The sequence below is a fragment of the Lygodium microphyllum genome, unplaced genomic scaffold, assembly GCF_053477565.2.
Source record: "Lygodium microphyllum isolate KBCC unplaced genomic scaffold, Lygodium_microphyllum_v1.1.10 scaffold_192, whole genome shotgun sequence".
Lineage (NCBI taxonomy): Eukaryota > Viridiplantae > Streptophyta > Polypodiopsida > Schizaeales > Lygodiaceae > Lygodium > Lygodium microphyllum.
Genome location: NW_028229675.1, coordinates 116,251 through 127,687, shown reverse-complemented (window position 1 = coordinate 127,687; position 11,437 = coordinate 116,251). Strand labels below are relative to the sequence as shown.

Here is an 11,437-nt window from a genome sequence, read left to right as displayed (position 1 = left end):
GACTATCATAGTGGATTACATCTTATACCCACTTCTTCACTGATTGGGTCCTTAAGTGTGGGACATGCCCAAGAGGTTTGGACTTGCATAGCATTAGCTTCATTTTCCAATTGCACTTCACAAGCACTCACCACCAGCACAACTAGATTAGGTGATGCCTTCGGGAAGAACATAAAGTTTTATCTCAAGTACACCTCCAAGACACCACAATCAATCATCAACATCCACCTCACCTCCTTCAGCAACTCCATACCCAAAGCATCGCCTATTCGTCATTTGCATCCCTAGTACTAAAGTCTTTGGTGCTTGCCTAACATGCTATCTTAGACTAACATGACACGGAATCGGCACTCATCTAGAAAGGGGGATGATGTTAACCCCAAAAAGAGAAGCATATAGAAGGATGATGTCAAAATTCAAAGTCCAAGGGCTTGCCAAAAAAGTCCAAATATAGTTAAAGAAGTCAACATAGACAAATTAGCAAAATAGAGGGAAAATGTTAAAGCTAATTAAATAAGACCTTGAGGTGTAAGGAGGGAGCAAAGAATTGAGAGTTGGGTTGCATGAGGCAAGAGTGGGGTGAGTTACCCCTACTCCCGCTCTGTCACATATAGCACATGAATGGGGTCTTTGCCATGTTCGACTCACTACAAACGGTTTCATCAACCATGACCTCATCAATGTTCTACTTGCTACATGTAATTTTCATCTATCATGACTTTTTTTGCGACAGGTTGCCTTTGTGGTGTGAATGTGAATGTGCAATTGTAATTAAAATGGTGTGCCCTTCACATTGTTTCCCTTCAAATTGAAACAATGTGTGTGTGAAATGCCTCTAATGGTGTTTGAGAAGCAAGCCTCTTTTGGGCTTTTAATTATAAGATGCAATCATGGGGGGAAAAAGAGGATTAGAGAAAAGGTTGGATAGATCAATGAGATTGCTAACACTAACTATAAAATATAACTACTCATTAAAGAAATATGTTGTATGATGTTGCTTATGATTGACATTCCTTTCTCAATGAGTAAGGCATCCATGGAGATTCTCATTCTGAGGAATCTGCTGTCTTATCAAATTATAAGCTTGTCAAGAGAACAAAAGATGAGGAAAACCTAAACTCAGGGAGATAATCAGGACATCAAAATGACAGATGCAGCATATACTCAGGAAGCAAAGGATCCATTTGATTCTCTCTCTCCCTCTCTCTGTGCGTCTGTCTGCACGCCATCCTTTCTCAGCAACAGTACATAATCAAGCATCTGTGCTATAATCCATTTTGATTCCGATATATTCATCCATCGATCCGGATCAGAGGAAGAGGGATTTCTTCCTACACAGAAATGACCAGCCATGTTTTATCATCATCGTCCTCGTCGACATCAACATCATCGCGTCACGAAAGAGGAGAAGGAGGAGGCAAAACGATGATTCAGGATCCGCAAACAGACCGAGGAGCGTCTCATCCCTCAGCCTGTGATGATCAAGGTTCTCTCTCTCTCTTTATAGAATGGATCTTCAAGTTGTGCTTGTTTGAGAGGGGGACTAATCAAGCTGAAACCCAAATTACATTCAGAGACAGATAAAAACATACTGTATTTTATATGCTAAAAGAGAGGGCATGATAAGAGGGGTAAATGAAGCCCAATTGCATTCCGAGAGAGAGAAGAATATAATGTATTGTATATGCTAAAAGAAATGGCACAGAGAGAGAGAGAGAGAGAGAGAGAGAGAGAGAGAGAGAGAGAGTGTGTGTGTGTGTGTGTGTGTGAAAATGATTATGTCACTCCATTTGGGGTTCTAACACAGTAATATAAAAAAGGAACTGCAGAGAAGAAGTGTGTAAAGAGGTAATGATTGATTCCTGACATACATTATTTTTGTGCATTAATTAAAAGCAAACAAGGACTTATTGGGATTTATATCTTGTTTTGTCAAATGGTGAAACCCCACAAATTTGAAAAATGGATCTTGGACCCTGGTAGATGGTAGGCACGTAAGAAGCATGCTTGGTTTTATTGGAAGATGGAACACCGCTTATTTTGTTACAACTTTAATTCCCAAAGATGCAACAAACATCATTGGGAATGAAGGTTGTAAAAACACTCACTGATTATAGTTACAGTTGACTATGGACGTCTATTGATAGTACTGTGCATTGTGTGAATGTATCGCGTACCTCTAATTCTGTAAGAAGGAAGGAAGTTGCATCTATTTGGCTGAATTGTGAAATGGTTTCAGACAAAGTTTGTTTCAAGCACTGTAAGGCAAATTCCATTGTAGTGAGCTCCTCTTTGTTGATTTAACAGGACAACTGTTTTATATGGACAGGTCCTTGTGTACATACCAAATATCCAGTTTGTCCACCTACCGCAAAGGAGGAATCGAGCATCAGAGAGCACTGGAATGAATATGTGGCAGATCGAAATCCAAATCAGCATTTCTTATCAAGCATTGGGCCATTGATCAAGAACCTAGAGGACAAGCTCCAGATAAAAGTGGAACATGATGAGAAGGTGGAGGAGAACCTACATCATACTTGCAACTCACTTCAGGAGGAGAACAAGTGCCTCAAGGGGGAGGTTGAGGCACTCAAAGAGTTCATCTATGCCATGAAAATCAAGAGCTCTTCCCATGACCGGAGCAAGGAGGAGATGGGGGAGTTGCAGAATAAAATTTGTGCATTGGAAGTGGCCTTGCGTGTTGAGGTTCTCAAGAGAGAGGGGCTGATGAAGGAGCTGGAGGATGCAAGGCTTGCTTTGGCCAGAAGGACGCGCTCGAAGCTCAGGATGGGCCAAAAGTTTGAGGTAGTCATTGCTCAGAAGCCACAAGAGGTTGTACTGTCTTCAGCTGCGACGCCAGTTTCTGATTTGAATGGGGTGGGGTTGTGTCCCATTTGCCTCGATGATTTTGACGTTGCATCAGGATGGTACACCCTCAACTGTGGTCACCGTTACCATCTGTTATGTCTTGTCCAAGTGATGCCGACTCGGACCAGGTGTTGTGTTTGCAATAAGGACTTGCACAAGCTCTTGTATGAGGTCTTTGGCATCGGGCATAGGTACCCTGAGGATGCAAGATTGTGGGATGCTAATACAGGCCAGCCTGTGGATTTCACCATGGAAGAAGACATCCGTGCTGTTATTAACACCATTGAAGAATGGCAGGAGGGAGATCAGCTTGAAGGTGAAGAGAGTACTCAAACTGAAGAGCAAGGAGGTAATGTGGTCTCCACACAAGAGTCTGTTGGAGGTGAAGAACATGAACTTGATACAGAGGAGGAAGAGGAAGAAGAGACTGATGGAAGCCAGTCAAATGAAAGTTCTCAGCAGGATGAGGGCGATTCTACTAGTGAACAAGATGATGATGATGATGATCATGAAGATGAAATCGAAGAATTTCAAGACACTCGATCACACCAGGCAGAAGATGATGAGAACAACAGTTTTCTGGATAGTGATGCTTCTAGCACTACCAATGAGGAAGATGATCCAAATGATTCAGATTATGATCCACATAATAGCCCTTAAATTGAGTTTGTAAAGATTGTAAACTAACCCTGCAAGAGCACTTGCTGAAATAAGACAATGCACATTAAAATCATCTCATAATTGCGTAACTGATGGTTAAAACTTATTACATAAAAGGTTAGTAAATATAAAGCTTGCCATTCGAATATACAGTACGATAGAAGATCAGTGAAGTAAAGTTGACCATGATTCCCCTTGAGTGCTCCCAAAACAAGTGTAATTAGTTTCTCATAGAACTTTTACTGCAAAAGGTGCACTCTGTCTCAAAGTGCAACGGCAGAAACAGTGTAAGATAACATGCACAACAGTAGTATGTGTTCTTTCAAAGACATGAATTTGGGTAACAGTGAATTCCTTCTACTCATTAAGATGTAGAATGCAGGATCTTAAGTGAAGCCTCAGCAAGGAAGAGCTGTTACAAGGGGTTGTCATTATCAATTATGGCTATCAGAACTTTCTATGCATGATGTCGGAGACTGGAGCTCAGACTCCTTGCTGTAAACAGGTAACCTGGGGTTGCTTAGCTAGGTGGCTGGAGTTGAAGCTCCTTTCAGTAAAGAGGTAACTTGCAGTTTCATCTTGAGGTTCAGATTAACTTTGCACACCTAGCTCCGCCAAATGGTGCACCACTGTTGTGAACAGACTCACCTTTTGAGCTACGACCACGAGAGAAGAGCTTCCCTTCTAGTGAAAACGAAGAGTTTGATTCCGAATCAGAAGTTAGCTCAGATAGCGATCTTGAAATACCTTGACCTCCCAAGACTAGATGTTAAGCAGCATAGCTTTAAACAAGGTGACTTAGTGCTGCTATACTCAATCAAAGGATATAAGCAAAAACTGAAGTTTCGGGGGCTAGGACCTTTTAAGGTTCGGATCATCAGTCGAATTGGAAATGTAGAACTCGAAACCCTAGAGGGTGAAGGCATAGACTTCTTCAATGGCAGCCATATAAAGAAATATTTCCCTCCCACGCACCCGTTTCATGAGCCCCCAATGCTAGCACCCCCTATCCACGTGCGAGTAGCCACCCTCATCGAGATGGACAGTGAGGATGAGAAAGCAGTAGAACCAGCCTACCTCAATATGACGATCACTGCTAAGCACACATGCATCATCAATGCAATGATTGCTGAGGGAGTTGATTGTAATATCTTAACCCATGACCATAGGACCCAAATTGGCAAACCACCGTTACAGCCTACTAATGCTAGTCTCACTCCTTATGGAGGCCAACCCTACAAACTTTTTGGAAAGTGCAAGGCTGCAGTTTCTATCGAGTGTGAGAGCATGCCAATAATTTTCTATCGAGTGTGAGAGCATGCCAATAATTTTCTATGTGTTGCCCAACACTAAGGATGCAGGCACAGAATCGTTGTTAGGACGAACTTTCAAGAAGCAAGCTCGTTGCAGTATCGACTATGAGTCGCAGTGCATCCACCTAGCCGTGGGTAACATTTGCATAGTTACAGCTTTCAACAAGGGCAGTGCGACTCTTTCCAAGTCCACAAAGCCAGGAGAGAAACCCACCGCCAAGTCTCAAGAGGGGGGTCGTGACTTGTCACAACCTATCTAGCCTCAAGGCTAGCAACCCACTCGAACCACCACTAAAGCCCATGAACCCTAGTTCAAATGGGTACCTAAATAGGGAGCGCTACCTAGGAAAAGAAATTCACGGCCTTACAAGGCTAACCCTCAGCACCAAAAACCTAGGAGGCCAAGACTGAACCATAAACATCGATGCATGATCAAGCCGCGATGGGTCCCTACTAAGACCTTATTGTGCGTGCAAGGCTACTATGAGGGTAACATCTGGATTTGGATGCCTAAAGCCAGAGCGACCAAAGGCCCTAAGCAAGCACCATCCTCAAGCTTGACCACCCACAACATCATGCCAGAGACACTCAAACCACAAGCGAATCAGGCCGCTAAGTCCATAGAACCTCTGAAGCCTAGCTCCGCAAAGCCTAAACCAATCTATCACCCAAAATTGCAACCCACTACTAACAAAATGCCCAATTCTCGTGCACATGATGCCACTCAGATCTCAAATGCATCTACCAGCACGACAACCACAACTACCACCAAAACCATCGGACGGGAAACCGAGCTCCAACCTAAAAAGCAAACCACGTTGCAACCATCAACAGCTGAATTATCTAGTCTTGTCAAGCCTCAACCACCCCATGGCCTTCGACCCTCCTATAAACGATGATCAATTCTAACTTTGGCTGTGCAGACTTAGCTGAAAATACGGGGGATGACTTGGTTGCTTGCCTCCGACAATTGGACGCTACTTTCATGATATTGGCCTCTTGGAAGAATATCTAGCTACGGAAGTACGAATACTCCCTTGCTCTTGGGAAGAGTTGGAATTTTTATTCGTCAAGGCTTCCGAAGTAGCTCAGGAATTAATTGCAATTGAGATATCCAAGGAGCAAGCCATCAAGTAGCATCTCATTACGTCGTATGTCAAGAATACAACCCTGGCCACAAATCAAGAAATTGCGGAGTTGGAACAACTTACCAACTATGACTCCTCCTCCTTGCGGAAACGATACACTCTATGATTGCAATGGGAGCAAGCGGGATACCAAATAATGACCAATGCTAAACAGCGACACACAATCAAGGCATCTGAATATGACCCAACCTATGTCGTTTCAACTTCCTATAGGGTGTTGACTTCTATTCGTAACCGACCCCTAGAAGAACACATTGAGGGACATCCGTATTTAGATCGCATCATCACAGAGGAGGAGTTTCATGTCTCTAGTCAAATGGACTTCGGTGACTTGTTTCTTAACGTCCTCACTTATATTACGCACTTAGGCATTCGCCCTTTCAACATGGATAGCTATGCTAACCTCGAGTATAATCTAAATTTCTATGCCTGGCTCAAGTGGAGGTAAAGCACTCACATTATGTGCTGAACAATTATCATCCTCTAACCCTTTAGTTCTAGGAAGGATTCTTCTCAATTCAAAGAGGGGGAAGCATGGTGAAACAAACCAAACACAAAGGCATGGTGAAAAAAACCAAACACATAACAAGAACCATAAAGGAATATAATGAAGAAGGAAAGTGTCTTGACAAATGATGGCATAACTATCCCCGACGCGGAGATCAGACTGCAAGCAAAGGTGATGCACACCCTCTTCTCTAGCCTAAGGTACAATTTGCTCATGCATAGAATCAACGTACTTGTGTTGGAGAGCATGGCGGCTCATTCACTGCATGAAGTGGATTGGAACGGCTACGTCAGGAAAACCATAGATCAATCAGCCACTAGCCCTTGGAAGTAGATCGACATGTGGAGAATCCCCAGCACTGAAGGGAATCGATAGGAAAAAGCCCTCTGCCAAGGCCTCATTCATAGGATATGGAGGAGTCTTGACCACCCTTATCAGAGAGGCGATGAAAGAAGTGCAAGACAGAGAAGAGTGATTGGATGAAACACCTGATAGGTGACCTCCTCGCCAAGAAGAAGAACAATCAAGTGAAAGGACAGTCAATGAAGAAGAGGATGAGTGAAAAGCTCAATCCAGCAAGAGGAAGATGAAGATGCCTAAAAAGAGGAAGACAAAGAAGATGTAGGAGGAAGAGAGGAAGAAAAAAGAGAAAGTGGACCTATTTAAAGCCAAAGCTGAGTCAAAAAGAGCCGAGGAAGAGAGGAGGAGAAAAGCTGTTGAACAAGAGGAGGAGTTGAGAAGAGGAGGACTTGGCACAAGCAGTGCACATGTCCATAAAACAACAGTGCAGACAAGCGTCAGAAGACTTACCTCCACCCGTCCCTAAAGGAAAGGGCAAAGCTGCACTCTAACCAACCCCGTCTACACTCTTGCCCACTACCCAAACCACCACAGCAATGCCAAGCACCCTAGCCATGGTAGATGCCACTAACCTTATGGCTTGGGTACAATATTTTGTCAACAAAGAGCTAGCTTAGTTAGAAAGCATAGAAGCCCCAACTATAGGGCAAAAGAGACTGGCAGCAGCAGACAGCAGATGTCGAATCAAGGTAGGACCCTAAGCGGCTAAGGGTGGAGGCCTCCACGACTCCCATCCCCACAATTGTGATGCCATCCACTAACTATGATGACTATGCCGTAGAACTCCTCTCCCAAACTAGAGAAGGCCAAGGAGGAAAAAAGAATACCGGTGAGACTGAGTTGGAAGCCGAGAAGGAGTCTGTGGCAGCCTTCCAACTTGAAAAGACTTGGCAAATCGCCACATACTAAAAAGAGATAATTGAGCTGAAGGCCAATCTCAGCGTCAAGGAAGAAAAGGAGAAAACCCAGAGGAAGCAACTTAAATATGAAAGTCAGGAACTAGCGGCACTACAGTGCGAATATAAAACCTTGATACTGCAGCACCAGGATTTGGAAGCCCAACTACAAAGAGGTCAGTCGGGCATGAAAGAGTTGGCTGAAAGAGAAGCAGAGAGGGAACAGGAATGGGAGGAGCACCACCGAGAGGTGGAAGACCTCTTCATCAAAATATTCTTGGAAATAGATGAGCATGAAAGGTTGGAAAGAGAGATTGAACACTTGGAAAAAGAGAAGGAAGAGCTTACTCACATAGGGAAAGAACAAGATTCAATCATAACATCCCTAGCGTGCACACAAGGGGAGAGCTCCATAAAGATGACAAAGAGAGCCGAAGAGTGGAAAATTCACACTGAAGAATGGGTAAGAACCCTTGCTCGCCGTCTGGTTCAAGCAAAGAAAGACAAAACACTTGCAGAAAGTAGAGCAGAGGCTACCTAGATGACCTTCCAAACACAACAACGTGCCTTCTTAAATACCCTGCTAGACATCACCCAGGCAGAGGAGGGAGAGTCCATGGTGGCCATGAAGAAGAAGCTAGGAATGGCTCATAGAGAATTGAAGGCCGAAATCCAGATGAAGCCACAACCTAGTGGAGTGGGCCCGACCCTAGATGAACAATGCCATTATCTCCTATGGGTAGGCCTAACCTAATAGGAAGTGGACGCACTCGGGTTCCTCGAAGAGGAGCAGAAAGAGTCAAGTTGGTAGAGGGAGGTAGATGTGAACTTTGAAATGGGATCACATGAAGAAGAGCTTGTCCCACCAGCTCCTTCCTCGAGGTTTGAAGAGCAGCAACACACAGACACCTCTACAGAAAGAAAGGCAGCACTAAGAGAAAGAAGGAAGCAAATGGTGGAGGAAACAAGGAGAAAATGGAATGCCAAGGGAGTGAGGGCACCCCATGCAACTATCCCACCATGCGAGGACGATGACCTGTCAACTTTCCATGCCGATCGTGTAATTTGGGAGAGGCAAGAAATGGCTAGGAACCCCTTCGACCTCAACTTCCAATTCCCCACCACCCTGCGAAGAGTGTTGCCCATCAAGGTGGTGGAGGATGTGATTAACATCAGTAGCAGGATCACATAGAGATGGCTGGAGAAAGGACAGCAGAACCCCACATTATGGGCCACCAAAGATGCCGAATTTTGGCAAAATAAAGTTTTTGAGGTACTAAGGTTTGTGCCTGACTACGAATGCCAACCTACATGGAGACAAAGGGTCTGGGACACCAACCTAGACACTTGGATGGCTTTTTGCAACACTCAACCCTTTGAGAGGAATGACCCAACCTTCATGCCCTACCCTCAAAGGGTCCGGGTGGATTTTGACCCCAGTGTCCACGGCCGCTACGACTTTTCTGTAATCTATAACCCTCATTGTACTACATATAAGGATGCCCTCGTCTTCACATTAGAAAACTGTACGATACCCTAATTCAATTCACTAACGAGTTCTCCTCACGTCCTGACCCCACCTTTATTACTACTTATAACTACCTTAGATTGCTTAGGATACTGCTTAGGTAAGATCCCACTCTATATAGGAGCGCAGACTTCCCGTACTCCATTTTGATCCTAATGCTATAGATAGTTGTGTACTGGCTCGACTAATGATTTGAGCGACCCTATTGCCTTCATTTTGGTTAGCTCTACTAGAGGACATGAATGATAGCCGCTTCACCCGCTGCAACCATCCATTCCTCTCCACCACCACCATTCAAGTCCAGCTAAACCTCAAGGGGTATCTCCAAAGCCACCGATTCCTTAGTAAATCTATCAAGTCTCCTTCCCCACTTCACTCTGATGACGAAGATTAAACTTCTATCATGACTATGTAACTTTATATAGACAGAGAGAGAGAGAGAGAGAGAGAGAGAGAGAGAGAGAGAGAGAGAGAGAGAGAGAGAGAGAGAGAGAGAGATCACACGTAGCCACCACAAGTTGCACATTGATCACAGCCACTGCACCTAGGGGTCCTCAAGTTAGGTACGTTCGATGGCTTCGGTCAATCGAGTCTATCCCTAACCCCCTAGTCTCATTTTGACCCCCACATCATGCCTAGGGCACATCAAGGGTAGAGGGAGGTAGCACTCGCCTATGGTTAGACCTATCATCCTAAGCTTCACCCCACTAGCATGCGCACAATGTACCACATGACAAGGGTACATACCCACAGGTAATGCACCTTTCTTTACTTTCCATGTACAAAAAGGCCCCACCACCATCTTCAGAGACCTCATCATCCAAGCAATGCACTCCCCATCCTATGCCCTGTACCATTAAGCAAAGCGCCCATCCAAGCAAGGGGCGGATGCGACAGCCGCGATCACAAAGTGAATGAAGAAGCTCATTTGGAACAACGCAGGTGAACTTAACCATGGAGGGTTAAATGACAGATCAATCTAACACCATCTTAAATTTCAAAGACGGGTCTGTCCACATGCCATCCTCCAAGCATGGATCCATCTAACACCATTTTGAATTTCAAAGATGGACCCGCCCCTCAGCATCCCTCCAAGACCAGGGATCATATCCAATGCAAGGGCCTTTTAGTTCCAAAAATCCCTCCAATACTAGGGCCCCTACCCATCTCAAGGGCCTTTTAGCTCCATAAATCCCTCCAACACTTGGGCCCCTACCCAGCTCAAAGGGCCGTCTAGTTCCATACCTCCCTCCAACAGGTCCATAAATCCCTCCAATACTAGGGCTCATTCCAAACTCAAGAGCCTTCTAGTTCCAAAAATCCTGCCAACACACCCCCAACATGGTATGTCCACAACCTCAATAACCCCCTCACCACCCAGCACCACCATCCCCCTCCCCACCAGCAAGTGCCATGGGACTGGCACTCGCCTAGCAGGGGGGTAATGTTATCCCTCAGATGAACAAGGAGGAAAATCAGGAAAATCTAAAGCAGAGGATAAGGCTAAGGAAAAATGAAATGGGAGATGAAGGCGCACCAGGAAAAATATGGAAACACAAGAAGTGCAAAAAAGTCCTAAATCAAGGAGAAAGATGCACAAGAAAAAGCACAAGTCAATGCTTTTGTAAAAGATTGCAAGGCGCACCATGATTTATTTTAAGAGTGCCGAGCTCTCACACATGCAAATTGTAAAGGTAGATGGCAGTAGGAAAGAAGCTAGGAAGATAGGAGGACAATGGAAAAAATGGCCTAGGCTATGGCTGGCCATGTAAAAAGGGATGACAGCCCAAGTGGGATTTAGGGCTTTGTATATAAAGTTCAAAAGATGAATGAGAGCTCATTCTTTGGTGTGTGGCAAAGTGGACTCTTCTTCTTCTCTCCTTCTCTTCTCTTTGCTTGCTTGTGTGTGCTTGAGGGAGGGAGTGTGAGAGTGTGAGGGAGTGAGGGTGAGGGATCAAGGAGGTGAAGCTCTCCACCATCTCCTCTCTTCTCCTTCTTCTTCTTCTTCTTCTTCTTCTTCTTCTTCTTCTTCTTCTTCTTCTTCTTGTCTCGTGTGCGGCTATCGAGGATGGAGCTTGGCGGTGGAGGTTTGAGGATGCTTGAGATTGAATCAAGAATCATGGAGCTATCGGAGTGCTTGAGAGAGGAAGCAACTC

General features: G+C 44.7%; 1 protein-coding gene across 2 annotated transcripts; it reads left to right on the top strand.

Moving 5' to 3' along the window:
- Positions 1-995: 995 nt before the first annotated feature.
- On the top strand, positions 996-3,644 carry LOC148008311 (uncharacterized). Of its 2 annotated transcripts, none has more exons than XM_087674319.1 (2): positions 996-1,486; positions 2,330-3,644. In XM_087674319.1, exons 1-2 carry the CDS (start codon positions 1,342-1,344, stop codon positions 3,526-3,528), a joined length of 1,344 nt encoding a protein of 447 aa, XP_087530445.1. In that variant the 5' UTR covers positions 996-1,341; the 3' UTR covers positions 3,529-3,644. The 2 variants fall into 2 exon arrangements, with proteins under 2 accessions (XP_087530445.1, XP_087530446.1); XM_087674320.1 differs by having other exon boundaries at positions 1,346-1,486; positions 2,308-3,644.
- The last annotated feature ends 7,793 nt before the right edge of the window (positions 3,645-11,437 follow it).